The 14,943-nt window shown below is 37.6% G+C and overlaps 4 protein-coding genes across 6 annotated transcripts in view; 3 read left to right on the forward strand and 1 right to left on the reverse strand.

Annotated features, from left to right (window-relative positions):
- Nucleotides 1–56: 56 nt before the first annotated feature.
- On the forward strand, nucleotides 57–3,620 carry LOC116013603. Its single transcript, XM_031253450.1, has 8 exons — nucleotides 57–367; nucleotides 483–661; nucleotides 809–889; nucleotides 990–1,157; nucleotides 1,234–1,404; nucleotides 1,538–1,741; nucleotides 1,817–1,905; nucleotides 2,061–3,620. The coding sequence occupies exons 2-8, from the start codon at nucleotides 577–579 to the stop codon at nucleotides 2,586–2,588; spliced, it is 1,326 nt and encodes a 441-aa protein (XP_031109310.1). The 5' UTR covers nucleotides 57–367; nucleotides 483–576; the 3' UTR covers nucleotides 2,589–3,620.
- LOC116011989 lies at nucleotides 2,955–3,380 on the forward strand. The gene has a single exon (XM_031251442.1). The coding sequence runs from the start codon at nucleotides 2,955–2,957 to the stop codon at nucleotides 3,378–3,380; it is 426 nt and encodes a 141-aa protein (XP_031107302.1).
- A 617-nt stretch (nucleotides 3,621–4,237) lies between the features above and the next one.
- Nucleotides 4,238–6,066, reverse strand: LOC116012432 (RING-H2 finger protein ATL46-like). The gene is made up of 2 exons (XM_031251965.1): nucleotides 5,739–6,066; nucleotides 4,238–5,629 (listed from the first exon to the last, which is right to left on the reverse strand). Exon 2 carries the CDS (start codon nucleotides 5,560–5,562, stop codon nucleotides 4,525–4,527), a length of 1,038 nt encoding a protein of 345 aa, XP_031107825.1. The 5' UTR covers nucleotides 5,563–5,629; nucleotides 5,739–6,066; the 3' UTR covers nucleotides 4,238–4,524.
- A 2,911-nt stretch (nucleotides 6,067–8,977) lies between these two features.
- LOC116012520 (DNA repair protein UVH3) overlaps nucleotides 8,978–14,943 on the forward strand; it is a 10,868-nt gene continuing 4,902 nt past the window's right edge. Inside the window, exons 1-9 of one of the 3 annotated variants that reach the window (XM_031252076.1) lie at nucleotides 8,978–9,211; nucleotides 9,296–9,546; nucleotides 9,846–10,123; nucleotides 10,206–10,320; nucleotides 10,873–10,950; nucleotides 11,106–11,159; nucleotides 11,655–11,839; nucleotides 12,029–13,850; nucleotides 14,578–14,772. In XM_031252076.1, the coding sequence (XP_031107936.1) occupies nucleotides 9,124–9,211; nucleotides 9,296–9,546; nucleotides 9,846–10,123; nucleotides 10,206–10,320; nucleotides 10,873–10,950; nucleotides 11,106–11,159; nucleotides 11,655–11,839; nucleotides 12,029–13,850; nucleotides 14,578–14,772 (3,066 nt within the window). In that variant the 5' untranslated portion in view covers nucleotides 8,978–9,123. Of the gene's footprint in view, nucleotides 9,212–9,295; nucleotides 9,547–9,845; nucleotides 10,124–10,195; nucleotides 10,321–10,872; nucleotides 10,951–11,105; nucleotides 11,160–11,654; nucleotides 11,840–12,028; nucleotides 13,851–14,577; nucleotides 14,773–14,943 lie in introns of those variants that run through there. The other 2 variants (XM_031252077.1, XM_031252078.1) reach the window with 2 other exon arrangements.

A 14,943-nucleotide genomic window follows, 5' to 3' on the forward strand; every position in this document is an offset into this window, starting at 1 on the left:
AACTTAGTTTTTAGTTGAGATGAAACACATGTTTCAATTATCTGCACCCTAACGAGATTAATCTAGCTTAGGTCGAGTCCATTCAAGAGGCGTTGTTACATATATATGGATTCAAAAATTAAAATTTAAAAGTGAGATTTAAATGTGGATTGATTAAATATTATTAATACATTATTCTTTGCTTGAGTTTAAGAGTGAACTAAAATGGAAAGTGCTCATCTAAGGGATTGACAAATAGATGATTTGGTTCAAGAATGTAAATTATACAAATTTGCAGCAAGCTTCCATGCGTAAACTAAACAAGACCCAAGGAGGAAGGAAGGAATGTGATGATCTTTACTCACTGACAAGTATTCTCGACTGTTGTGTATATCTCATATGTATTGTCTTCTTTACTTTCTGTCATTATTTCCGATTTTTATTCTCGTTTATTTCAACATCAATCGTTTCCCACTTTGAGAAGACTTCTCTTATGCAAATAGAAGAGTTCATGCTGATTAACAAGAGCTAGGACACTGAAATGCAGTTTTAGTTCTTTCTCCTCGACTGGGCAGTCTATGTAATCTCTGTATATAAATGAGGAAGAATTTGGTGATTTTACTACTTATTCTCTTGATTCTGCTTCTTGGATGTTCATCAGCTTCAGCAACACCTACTGCAAGTAAGTGCGTTTTACATTCTTGTTATAATTGAAGCATGTGTTTCATCTCAACTAAAAGTCAAAGTCTAAGCTGATAGTTGGACGACACATTTATGTTTATGCTTATATATTATATGCTCACATAATTTGGTTTACGTATGTATGCAGAAGTGGTCTGTGGGGTTGTCACGAATGTTGTCGCTACTCTTTTTAAATGGTTGGTGTCTCTAAAATCTGAGATGGAACCAGGTGAGAAGATCAGAGAAGCCTTTTAAGAATTTCCCTTTTTGTCTGTTTGTTCTGTGTAGCAGCCATTAAAGATCTGGTTTTTTTTCCTTGCCTTTCAAAGCTTTTTCCAGGATTAAATTTGAGAAAGGATACAATATTGAAACTATCTTTGATGGAAACAAATTGGGAGTTGAGCCATACTCTGTGGAGGTTTCGCCTGCCGGAGAGGTCTTCATTTTGGATTCTGAAAACAGCAACATTTACAAGATCACAACACCACACTCTCTGTGTAAGATATTGCCCATCCCAAGGTTGACAAATTTTCATGAAGTTATTGTTCATTACAAGGTTGTTTGCCATTGCAGATAGCCGGCCTATGTTGGCTGTTGGATCACCTGAAGGGTGCTCTGGGCATGTGGATGGGAAGCTGAGAGAGGCAAGGATGAACCACCCAAAAGGGCTAGCCATGGATGACAGTGGAAACATGTATGTTGCAGATGCCATGAACATGGCAATCAGAAAAATCACTGACACAGGTAAACCCCACATTTTGACCATAATCAATTTAAATTACTTATAGCTGACTGATTCAAACAAAAAAAAAAGTTAATAGACAGTCTGACCAACTTTGCTGAGGTTGCCCCCACCTCGAACATTTTCTTTGTCCAGGAGTTGTGACAATTGCAGGAGGGAAGAGGTTCCAAGGCGACAGATCGAGGGAAGACGATGCAAAACTTTCAAATGACTTTGATGTGGTTTATGTTAGAAGCAGCTGCTCACTTTTGGTTATCGACAGAGGAAACCGGGCGATTAAACAGGTCCAACTTCACAACCATGACTGTTCGGATCAGTACGACAGCAATCTCCATCTAGGTAAAAAACCGAACTTTCTAAGAAACAACCTCAGCCCACTGTGATTACCATAACAAGTGTCTTTCATCATTGCAGGTGCAGCACTGCTCTTTGCAGCCGGTTTCTTTGGATACATGCTGGCTCTGTTACAACAAAAAGTTGCAGCATTTTCCTCGTCAATCCACGTGAGCAACTACTCCCTCGATAAGTACTTCTAGTTCACGTTCATCTTGTTGAGCATATAATATATAAACAGCATATAATATATAAACATAAATGTGCAATCCAACTATCAGCTTAGGCTTGAATACTGAGTAGCTTAACCATATTGTTTCTGCAGAGGCACACCAACCCAATCCAACCGGGCTTAGTTCCAACAGAAGATGAACACAAGAAACCTGCAGAAAACATGTTTGTTTCCATTGGAAGACTGCTACTCAACACTGCCTCATCTGCTACTGAAATGTTTGGTCGAACGTTGTCTGCGTTTAGAAAGAAGCCTCTGCAGCCTCATTTTCAGCAGAATCTCCATTACTCTCACAAGCATTCTCAATACTATACAAATACAATTGGTTATGAAGATGACCTCCCATTTTCAGACCTGAGATACCCTCCACCAAGAACATCATCGTACTCGTCAATGCCCAAAGAACTGGAGAGGACTCAACATTTCAGACAACACCATCATCAGAAGAAACAGCCATCAAGTCCTCAGACTTGCACAGAAGAACGCTGTGAAAGGAATGAGGTTGTGTTTGGGGCAGTTCAGGAACAAGATGGCTGCGGTGAATCAATGGTGATAAAGAAAATTGATTATTCAGATCCTGCTTATAACCATTATAACATCCGATCCAGATACAGGAATTGAATAGCTATGTATCTCGTTAGAAATGAGAGAAATAGAGAGGTGTTTAGGATAAAGGAAGACGACAACATAGAATTTGTTTATACACTTTACAGATGTGTAGCCATATTTACGCCTATTTCTCCGCTTTCTCCCCCTTATATATATCTGTATCTATATACACGCCTGTAAAGGCCGGGAATCATTGGGCTGGGCTCTCCGAGTCTCCGGAGACGGAGAGCCAAATTTCTGTAACTTTCTCTTTACAAATCACAAAGCCCTAATTGCAATTGCAATTGCAATTAGGGCTTTCGACTTGTAAAGATCGTAAATTTGTTTTCTTTTCCGATTGTTTTCTTCTGTTATTTTTTGGGGGATTGTTGATTGAACATGGAAGATGCAGACGAGAATGATGATTTTGAGGAACTGGCGTTACGGAGAAGGGGATGTTGTTTGTGGCTTCCGTGTTTCGGCCGGCGGCCGGCCGGCGCGTGGGAGCGTATTCCGACGTCGGAGAGCTATAAAGAGGATTGGTTGGGGAAGAGTACGAGTGCACTGAAGAAAGTTCGGGAGTGGTCGGAGCTCGTCGCCGGTCCCAAATGGAAGACCTTTATCCGCCGCTTCAACAAGCACCGTTCCAAACCCGTCAAGTTCCAATACGACCCGGTGAGTTACGCGCTGAATTTCGACGAGCAGAGTGGTAATAATCTGGACGACGGTCATCTCCCCCGGGATTTCTCGTCGAGATATGCGTCTATTCCGGCGACGGCCAAATCGCCGATGGACCTGGGCAAGGACGCGGATTCATTCACGTGAATATTCCATTCATTCGCTCTCTTCTCACTTCGCATTGGCACTAACGTCCGCGTCACCACCTGGGCGGGAATTGCGGGCACAGATTTCGGAGTTAACAATGTTCACCCGAATCTTGTCGTTTGACTTTGTCAGCACATACTCATCTCTGCTCTTCCAGATGCTTTGTACTTTCCTCCTTCTATTCTATATTTTCATCCTGTAAAGTAATTTATTACTCCATATATCTGTTGCTTTCTTATACCGTGTGGGGTATTCTTAATCTCTTTATTTTATTTAAATAAGGAGTCAATTCTTTAACTTATTCATAAAATTATTAAAAAAAAAAAATCTCTTGCCTTAATACGACGGAATTGTGAAGGAGTAAATTAAAGTGATTTAGTCAATTATTGGAAGGTCTATACGAAACCCATCTTATTAAAGATACTTTTTACATTATTTTGTGTTTTTTGTTCATAAATTATCATAAAAAATTAAAGAATTTGGTCCGTGCAATCTTTAAGTATATGTTTGTTAGTAGCATGCCTAAAATGAACTCCTTTCATTTGATAAAGCTAACACTTTTTGTTTCAACAAAAAAAAGTCTTCTTCACGAACATGATCAACTTCGCAATCAAATGATTATGATGGTAGTTAATGGCAGATAAATCATGATTATTTGACAAACACACAATTGCCACTACAACTAACGTAACACTTGGAAAGCACAGATCCCACTACCATTAAAGATACCTCCTTGGGTCAAACTACTATTAAAAAAAGGGATTGGCAAAGAGTGGAGGGAACAGAAAAGATGAAGAAAATATCAGCGCCAGATTTGTACAGCTACGTATATGTGTTTTGTTAAAGCACAAGGAATCTGAGTTTTGTAATGGCGCCAACTTAGAAACACTGCAAAAGTTGTGAAAGATATGCCAGCAAATCATTCTTCCTAGGTAAACGATATTCTTAAAACTTGTAGTGATCAGTATGATTATATCAGGTACAATCGACACTACATACCAAATACCGAACATATGTTCTTGAAACTTGCGGTGATTAGTATGATTATATCAGGTACAATCGACACTAGATACCAAACACCGAAAATAAGTTCTTGAAACTTGAGGTGATTAGTGATTGTATCGGATACTATTGACGCCGGATATCAGACATGAGAGTCTGAAGAACCAAATTTCCCTTTCTTTGACCAAAGCCAAATCTTGGAAATGGAGAAACTATCAGTTTTGGTTCCAATACTTAATCTTTTCCCCTCTCCCTCCACTGTATTATCTGGATTGTTATCCTGATTATCTCTTGGTTTCACAAGCTTTTCCACATCTCTGCCATTTCTCAGATTATTCAGAGCCACCCTGAGTTTAGCATCGCCAACAACGTATTGATATGAGCCCATTGAATAGCATCTTCTAGCATCCAAAGCACTACTGCTAGCCTCACCATCTTCTTCAGTTTCCCCATTGTTAAGCTTACGAAACTTCCCGAGTCTCACAGGAAAACTCCCCTTCTCAGTCCCCTTCTCGACCACGATTTCGTCTAAATCAACAGCTTTTTGCGCAGCAGAAGTGCCATTGTCTCGAGGCTCTTCGAGTAGCTCATCGTGATCAAACATGGGGTTTTCGATTGAGAACCCAGGGTTGAAGAGGGTTCCTCTGCAGAGGGGGCAAGTGGAGTTAGTCAAGAGCCAAGTATCTATACAATTGATGTGGAAAGCATGGCCACACATAGGCAGCAATCTTAGCTTATCTTTCTCTAGAAATTCACTTAAACAAACGGCACAATCAAACGGCTCTTTTGGACCCACGATTTCTCTGTAAATAAAAACTGGCAAAGCATCAATGAAAGCCTGGTCCACGCCAGAGTCATGGAGATGGAAGAGCTGCTGCAATTGTCTCTGAAGGGCATCTGCGCTGGGAACTTCTGCGTTTCGCCCCGACCGGGCTGAAGGATTCTTGACAAGAAATCTAACAAGCAAGTGAAGCAGACCAGAAACAAAGAACAGAACTGCTACTATCACTATGATGAAAAGCACTGCAGGAGTGATTTTGTTCCCAGAAGGTGGGGGGTTTATCTGTCTCTGAATGTTCCCACTAGCCCAATATGGAGATGGAGGTGGAGGGTATTTGAAAATGGCATCTCTCTGAAACTGTACCCATCTCACCTCCCTATCTTCTGCCATTGAACCCATCACTCCAAGAACCCAAAACCACAGAATCCCAAACTTCAAATTCAACAAAAACAAGATGTTTCAGTGTCTGGCAAGAGAAGCAGCAAAATTGTTACTCCCCAGCTCGCTGATTTTGAAAAAACAAGACAAATAACGACAGACCCATAGAGAATAAGTGAAAAAGATTGAAACTTTACCTCACCAGACCACCATAAAAGCCACCGTTAAAACATATTCAGATTCTTTATACTCAAACCCTGACCTTTTTCTGAGAGAAGGGTGGAAGGTTTGGAGGTGAAGAGGAGAAGGAGGAGGCAAAGACAGGGGCTTGGCGACTGCGCGGCGGTTACTGGGAACCGTAACCTGCAAATAAACAATGCCAGAAAGGAATACATATACGCCGTACTACCAACTTTTTTTTGTTTTTTCCAAATGAAAAGGAAAAGACAAGGCGACAGTAAGTAAAGGAAAAACAAAAAAACAAATAAAGAAAAGGAAAGATTTGAACGAATTGGCCGCGAAACAAATCCGTCCATCTCGGAATTTGAGGTAGATGGAGCTCAATGCAGTAGACTCTATCATTAAGAGGAATATTAAGGAAAGTAAAATGATATATGGATTTCTAGGGGTAAAACCCTCATAATTGGGGCACCCCAAGTCCTCAACCAAGTTGATTATGGCATTGTTTGGTAAATAGAGTTTTAATCAAATTTTGACGGATTTAATCACTTTAATGATTTGACTCGATTAAAACACAAAAAAAATTATGTTTGATAAATAACTGATATGGGTAGCGTTTTTGGACCAAAACGTCAATTTTACAACCACGGCATATGTTGTGAAAACAATCTATTGATATTTATAGTTTAAGTTAGTGAATTATAAACAACTAGGGTTAGGATTACGAGGCGTAGGAGCGGGATGGGTAACTTAGGTTAGTTTGCCTTCTTGTGTTCCTTTGCTGATTACTGTCACAAGGCATGGGAGCAAGATAGACAACTTATACCAATTTACCTTCTTGTAGCTCTTTGCCTGCTAAGGTTACAAGGCATGGGAGCGGGAGTGACCTATTGACCTCATTGGTTTGAGACAGACAACTATGAAAAACTGAACAGAGTATAAGCAGTATGCACACCATTGAATAGTGTCTGCAAGTTTCCCTTGTCACTAAAAAAACTCATATCACCCGTGAGAATTTGTTACTTACAATTCAATTGCACTATTTTATCAATTTAATTAAGTATATTACACTTGTTTATAGACAAATTTAATTGCGTGATTCCCTTGATTTAGATAGCGGGACACTTTCAATTTCTAATGCTACTATTTTAAAAAACAAAACAACAAAATTTCAATAAATAAATAAATAAACAAATAAATTTGCTTGTCCCTCTATACTTTTGAATTATTAGTGAAATAATCCTTGCAATTTCGGGTTGATTGTATATTTGTATCATTTCTTGTTCACTTTGACATGCAATTTATTTGTATTTGATTCCTACCAAGCATAAGGTACAACATCACTTCACCAATTCTATTAAGAGAAGGAAACGAAAAGGTGTTACTTCACTTCATGGGTTAATTAATAGGTCATGGATGGTCATCTCACCAACTAACAGAAATGGAACTATGGCACATATATGCTTTCTTCTTTAGCTATAAGCCATTGAAGTTTGCTGTCATGATGACTTCATCTCGTACAGATACATGCTGTGTTTCAAAAGTCAAATGCTCCATCAAACAAGTAAGTATTATCATGAAAACTTTGATTTGAAATCCCACATGGTTGTGAAATAAAGTCGTCAGTTTAGGTATTGTTTGGTTTTCAGGATTACTAATCATACGGATGCGGCTATCAATTTTAATCTTAATCCAATCTTCATCACTAATTCACAGTTCTCTGTTCAAATGACTCTCAATTATGAAGAGAAAGTTGAATTATTGTCTTGTTTTATATTAAAAATATACGTAGTATATAACAGCAATGCTTAACCTGTTCGAAATGATTTGTAACATTATAAGATCATATAAAATTGTTGACTAGCTTATTTATATGTTCCAAACAACAATTCTACTAGAATTCATTTCATTTTATGTTACTGAAAATTGTGGTTCAAATATTTGATTTGTTCAGTATGAATTTTGTGGGTTATTATCATTAATTCTTTTTCCATGATTAACAATAACTACTGTCATTTTTTAATATTTACAGTTTCATAGTTTTCTTTTTCCCCATAAAAGAAATAGGGTGATTACTGAGAAGTGAGGAAAGTCACATGCTAACTGATCTTAGCTAAATGAGGACGCTATTATTGACGTTGGTAAGGAAAAAAATGACTTTAATTGGGTTTTAAGAAACGTGAATAAAGTCTTTCAGGTACCAAAATATGTACCATGAAATGGACTTCTTTTGGCTCATGAGGCATAATTGCATAAGGTGTGGTTGTGTGTGAAGCAATATAATCTCATGACTAAAGGTCCTCAACTTGAATTTTGTTCAAGTCAAAACTTATGCACTCCAAATTCTTCATGAACTCAACTCGGATGAACATGGTTCTTCTTTTGACCTCATTTTACATAATATTAGAGATATTTGTAATGCATTTTCGCATGTTTACATATCGTTTGCTAATTGATATGCAAACTATATTGTCCACTCACTTCTTTGGGAGTAAAATTTTATAGTTGATTGCATGGAGTAGAATACAACCCCTCATAATTTTATTTGTACTATTTTATCATTGGATTGGATCTCAACTAACGAACTTGCATTTTCCTTTAATAAAAACAAAGGAAAAAAAAAACAAGAAAAAAGAAAAAATGGTATACACTATGTATATTAATGCCCATTCACGGAGCATGTGTTGTGCACCCACAACTCTTGCTTTATTGTTTTGATCATTATGCATGATTGAGTTATAAAATAGTCAAACTGATTCAATGACCAAAATAGTAGAGTGCTCGATGAACAATAAATGATCGGAAAATTTGACCATCTAGTCTATTTGCATTGAGTAGTTCGACTATATATGTTGTTGGACTAACTCTCTATATCTTATTGACAAGCTTGCATCACAATTTAACTAAATTGACTTGTAACTTATTAGCATTTCAACAACCATAACACACCATGTCAAAACCTCTTATAAAACGTCATCATGAGAATTGCATATTAAAATTTTAAATTTTATCAATTTGACTAAAAAATAGTTAATTTTATACTTGATGAATTACTCTACACCCATGGAATTGTACTAATCAATTTGACAAAAAATACAGTTAATTTTGTACTTGATGAATTAGTTTACACCCATTGGCCATTGTATAGTCATATGATAAAGATTGTGAATATATAGAAAAGTAAAATATTATTTTTAAATAAAGGGTCAGATTGTCATAAAATTAAATTAAACGATACCGCTACGTCAATAACTTCCCCCGTACCCGTTCTATTTTGGACCAGCGACGAAATTTCCCCGGAGAAAATAAGCCCATAATCGGAGTTAGTTAATTTGCCTGCGACTTCTGACTCCATAATAACTTGGCGGCAACGGCTTCAGAAGCAAATTCGTGCAAAGCACAATGGGGGTTCACGGTCTATGGGAGCTCTTGGCACCAGTCGGCCGCCGCGTCTCTGTCGAAACCCTCGCCGGGAAAAGACTCGCAATCGGTAATCCGCTTTCCCTAAACTCTAGCTCTATTGAGTCATAATGGTTGGAAGAAATATAGTTATGTAGTTGCTGCTCTTGTGTAGATGCGAGTATATGGATGATACAATTCATGAAGGCGATGAGAGAAGAGAAGGGGGAAATGGTGCGAAATGCTCATCTGCTTGGATTTTTTCGTCGAATTTGCAAGCTAATGTACCTCCGCACCAAACCGGTCTTTGTCTTTGATGGCGGCACGCCGGCTCTCAAGCGCCGAACCGTGATTGCTCGCCGCCGTCAGCGGGAGAATGCTCAGGCTAAGATTCGTAAAACTGCCGAGAAATTGCTCCTCAACCATGTCAGTTTAGTGAAAATATCCTTTTCACTGAGTATTCTATCCTTGTTTGAAATCAAAATCATAATTCTAAGAAGTTACTGGTCAGAAAGAATGATGATATGGTAGATGATAGTAAAGTAAGAGGTAGACAAGAACTTACTTGAACCTAAGTATATGAATTTGACTGATCAAACATAGCAGTATTGGTAGCCAAGCATAGATTCTGTTTAACTTCCTGAACTAGATTGAGGTTAGGCTTATTTGAGTAAAGAGTATAGCAGCAAGTTGTGATGGTTGCTTTTTATGACCTTAATTGGCAGCTCAAGGCAATGAGGTTGAAAGAACTGGCTGAGGACCTTGAGAACCAGAGGAAAACAAATGATTCCAAGGGTAAAAGTGTTGTCTCCGAGGACACGATCACTGTACAGGACATGCCAGAAGGAAATGGTTTTTCTACAAATATTGAGAAACAACAGAACAGGGATGATTTAAAGGGTAAAAGGGTTGTTCTGGAGGATACTGATGCCTTGGAGGACATTTTGCAAGGGGATGGTTTATCTGCCAAGAGTTATAATAATCAGGAGGAAATTGATGAGATGTGAGTTATTGCCCAACTTTTATGAAAATTTATTAAACGTGGGTTTAAACCTTCACACTTAAACTTGACTAGTTAATTTAAGGCTGGCAGCATCCCTAGCCGCAGAGGATGATGAAAGTTTTTTCCCTGATGCATCTACATCTGGTGCTGGTCCTGCCAAAGATGAGGATGATGATGAAGACGAAGAGATGATACTCGTGAGTGTTTAGTTACTACCATAACATCATCACTCTGTCAATAAGTCCGTTTTGTGGTACACAGTCATTTAAATGACAAAAGTTGTCCTTTGGTAAATTTTACAAATACATACACAATGTATGTTATTTTATTGACTTGCATTTCATTTGTATGTTTTTCAAAATGGAATACTATTTTTGTTATTCTGGTTATCTAATTAAGCCTTAAAGAACCTTTTCTATGTTTCAGTTACAGGATATTTGGTTTCACATAAGCACCTTAATTTGAAATATGCTGACCTTGTTCTTTAGTCCCTTCCAAGCAAGTTTTTGGCTTAACTTTCTATGTTTCAGAAGTGAGGCAGGATAGATACTTATGATTTACATGGTCATGGCACATATCCAAAAAATAAATAAAAAAGTATACTGTCCCATCCATGGAAAAGATACTTTTTGCATTTTCCTTGACAGAAATTTGATTCCTATACTGTTTCATTCTCATTTCTAAGAATGGAATATGAAGTTTTATGCTGCTTTGACTATTTTGTTTGGATGTATCTACTTGATATGCAGCCAGAAATGCAAGGGAAAATTGATCCTTCTATTTTAGCTGCTTTACCTCCATCCATGCAACTTGATCTCCTTGTTCAGGTAAATGTTATATACAAAATTCGTTCCTTGTTAAGAAGAGAAAAGAATGTCAGAACAACGTTCAAACTGTAAAGTTTTGATTTTTCCTTATGTATTGATTGATTGATTCTCCTGTATTTTATTTTTGCTTGATGTATTGATCCCCTGTTTTGCAGATGAGAGAGAGATTGATGGCAGAAAATAGGCAAAAGTATCAAAAAGTGAAGAAGGTAAGGTCATGAAAACCCATATCTGTGTGTTCTTTTCTCTCTTTTCTGGCGAGTATATAGCTTGTTAGTTTTTAATATATTTCTTACTTTCTATTTTTCCACAGTTTTTCATGTTATAGTTGTGTGTATTCTCCATTTTGCTAATGCGGATACATTAATACCGATTCTTCCATCTATATAATAAAATGGGGAAAGAACTTCCTTATTGCATAAAGTTTTGTACAAAGTTCCCCAACTTTTTACTAATTAACTGGGACTTTGTCAGAAAAATGAATTAGAAATATTGTTCTTGTATATAATAAAATGTTCTGGTATATGGGGTTGGGTGTCCACAGGAGCTTTAGATGTAATCTATTATGAAGTATGTATCAGAATTGTGTGTGTGTGTGTGTGTTTTTTTTTTTTTCTTCATGTCTTGACATCACAATACTAAAAGTGCATCACTAAGAGACACAGACCCCTCTTTTCTTTTGAATGTTTGGACACATTCATCAGGTCCCAGAGAAGTTCTCAGAATTGCAGATACAGGCTTACCTTAAAACAGTTGCCTTCCGGCGTGAGATAGATGAAGTGCAAAAATCTGCTTCTGGGAAGGGAATAGGTGGTGTAAAGATTTCACGTATTGCATCCGAGGCCAATCGAGAATTTATTTTCTCATCATCTTTTACAGGAGATAAACAGTGAGTGGACATATTTCAACTACATTTATGCAGAGTGCATGATAGCTCCTCTCATCTCCTTATTTTGAAAGACAATGCATACTTGGTGCAACTTTTTTATGCTTTTGGTTTCTATTTATCTTTCTTTCACATCTTCTTGTTCATATAAAGTAACTTCTCTTTACTAAATTGCTATGGCGAATTAATCAGAGTTCTTACATCTGCTGGAGATAACCAAAATAAGAATAACCAAATGGAAACATCAAGGGAAAACAATTCGGCGAGTATGGTCAGTGATCTTGCTGCCCAGAAATCCAGTGTGGTACTAGAATCTTTTGTTGATGAACCCGAAAAGGACTTTCATGATGATGTGGAAACATATCTGGATGAGAGGGGTCGAGTTCGAGTCAGCAGATCGAGAGCCTTGGGGATCCGTATGACTCGTGATCTGCAAAGGAACCTGGATTTGATGAAAGAGATTGAGCAGGAGAGGGTGGTCCAAAATGAAGATGCTTGTAACTTGCCTACTGTTCCTACTTTTAGCAGCGAAAATGCTAATGCCCATGGAAATGCCTGTGAAAAGATCCAGAATTTGAACTCTTCTCAAATAGATCATGAAGGGATGACTTGTGATAAAGTAGAAAATGCAGAGTCTCTTTTGAAAAGTGGAACTTCACTTGAGATATCTTTTGAAGATAAACAGGAACATAATTGTGGTGATGATGATCTATTTGCTAGTTTAGTGGGAGGGGATCCAATAATAGACTTCTCTGTTAATGATTCCCCAGTAAAGAAACAATCTACAGATTCTGCTTCAGATGTTGATTGGGAGGAAGGAGTTACTGAAGAGAAATTTGGCATGTTAAGCAGTAACTTTCCTGGGGAGAGCGAACCTTCTCTGACAGGAGGTGGTGGCTTGAATGATGAGAGTGAAGTGGTGTGGGAGGAAGGACCTTCAGATATTCATAAGGGTGCATTCTTGTGTCCATCTGAAGGGAGAAATGCTTCTAAAGGTGACTTTGAAGAAGAAGCTGATTTTCAAGAAGCAATAAGAAGAAGTCTCCAGGATTTAAAAGATCAAAGATCAGTTGAAGAATCATCTCCAGATGAATTATCCAGAAAAGTTAGTGGAGAAGGTAATATGGGGACAATTATTGAGTCAGATTTGCAAGAAAAATATTGTTCAAAACCTAAACTTTCAGAAAATGAAATCCTTCATCAGCCAGATATTCTTTCTAAAGCTGCAACACATTTCAAGGCAAATGATGCCACAGATGGGCTGGAAATTGCAGAGGTCAATAATTGCTTAAATACCCATTTGGGTTCAGAATTTAGAGATAATCTGGGGCAGGGGAAGATATTGAATGGAAAAGTGTGCTCTGACACAGCAGATACCAATAATGGCTTAGAGACCCATTTGACTCCACCAATTAGAGATAGCCCTAGGCAAGGGGAAATACTGACTGGGAGCACACATTCTGAGTCTCACTTACAAGATCTTGGTGGAAGTGGCAATTTGAATTCAAAAACTCTGGAGGAAACATGCATTGATGTTGAAGGAATAGGAGAGCATATGATTGAAGTGCAGGGTATAGATACCATCAATGAGGTGGCTGAAGGCAACGATAATTCTTCTGGTGTTACATTGTTGTTTGCAAGACTGGAGTCCAGATTGCCTGATTCAAGTCTTTCTGATGCTCAAGAAAAGGGGTTTGAAGCAGCATCAGGTGATCATGCATGTGATATAACAGAACTAGGGAAAACATGCCCATCAATACCAATTACAGACACTTACAATGCACAAAGAATAAATAAGGAACCAGAGCATGATGATGGAGTAGGAAAGCGAGAGGAGTCCTTTGGTACACCTGTTGTTGGGAGTATCCAGAAAGATCATGTAGAGTTTACAGCAGAAAGTTTGGTGGAAGAAATGCTTATATTAGGGGAGGAGCGTAAAGAACTGGGAGATGAGCAGAGGCGGCTTGAGCGCAATGCGGAATCTGTAACCAGTGAAATGTTTTCAGAATGCCAGGTATGTAATCAAACTATATATTTTGGTTTCTGTCTAACTGGATTTGGTTCTGGAAAGATTTCTTAGTATGGAACTCTTTCTGTTTGCAAGTATATTATCTCCAGGTTGTTGTCTGCATACTAGAACGTTTCTCAGTTGTCAGTTGCATCTGATAATGACATAGTTACATAATATGCCAGCAGACTTTATCACACTAGTTAAGTAATTTGTAGACACAAATGTTCCTAACATTGATCTCCTTTCTGGCTCATTGACTATGTTTTTATTTTTAAATTTTTATTAAATTCATTTAGTTTATGCTTCTGTTGGTTTAATGATCATAAGCTAGGAATCTAGGATTGTGCTAGGTCAATTGGTGAGGCCTTTTCACAAGCAATTGCTTAGAAATCTTGAAGAAAAGTTGTTTCCAGGGTTTGAACTCATGACGACATGACCTAAGGACCAATGGTTAAGCTATTTGACATGACACCAAGCCCAACCCTCATTACCTTGCATAATTGCAATGTGTGTGTCCATGTGGTTCTGTCACTCCAATATTCCAATTATCTTTTAAGTTTTAAGTTGCCTTTTTTCCTTATTTTTGTGTTTTTACTTATCTTGATATGGAGATATGTTTCTTCTCTTCTTTTTCTTAATAAAGAAGTTCAAATACTTCTCTTTGTTGGATGTATTATTTGGAAATCAGTATGAATTACAAATCTACGTGTTACCTTTTCCCTGATTTCAGGAATTGCTTCAAATGTTTGGCTTACCGTATATTATTGCACCTATGGAAGCTGAGGCTCAATGTGCATATATGGAACTGGTCAACTTAGTTGATGGTGTCGTCACTGATGACTCTGATGCATTCTTGTTTGGTGCTCGAAGCGTGTATAAAAATATATTTGATGATCGCAAATATGTGGAGACATATTTAATGAAGGTTAATTGCAATTTAGATTTTAGCAATGTTTTCAACTCTTAAGTCTCATATTGGACACTGAACCACATATCAGCTTTTAAGAAATTGTTCATTCAATTTTAGCTCCTAAGGTTCTGTCAATCATACACGAAAGACTTTTTTTTTTTTTTTTTTTTTTTTTTTTTTTTTTTT

Source organism: Ipomoea triloba, chromosome 3 (genome assembly GCF_003576645.1).
Source record: "Ipomoea triloba cultivar NCNSP0323 chromosome 3, ASM357664v1".
Taxonomy (NCBI): domain Eukaryota; kingdom Viridiplantae; phylum Streptophyta; class Magnoliopsida; order Solanales; family Convolvulaceae; genus Ipomoea; species Ipomoea triloba.

Excerpts from the sequence above, each read along its gene's own strand:
- LOC116013603 (XM_031253450.1), top strand. The coding sequence starts at position 577 with ATGAGGAAGAATTTGGTGATTTTACTACTTATTCTCTTGATTCTGCTT. Across the intron at positions 890-989 it reads AAAATCTGAGATGGAACCAG|CTTTTTCCAGGATTAAATTT; the intron begins GTGAGAAGATCA and ends TGCCTTTCAAAG. Across the intron at positions 1,405-1,537 it reads CAGAAAAATCACTGACACAG|GAGTTGTGACAATTGCAGGA; the intron begins GTAAACCCCACA and ends TTCTTTGTCCAG.
- LOC116011989 (XM_031251442.1), top strand. The coding sequence starts at position 2,955 with ATGGAAGATGCAGACGAGAATGATGATTTTGAGGAACTGGCGTTACGG.
- LOC116012432 (XM_031251965.1), bottom strand. The coding sequence starts at position 5,562 with ATGGGTTCAATGGCAGAAGATAGGGAGGTGAGATGGGTACAGTTTCAG.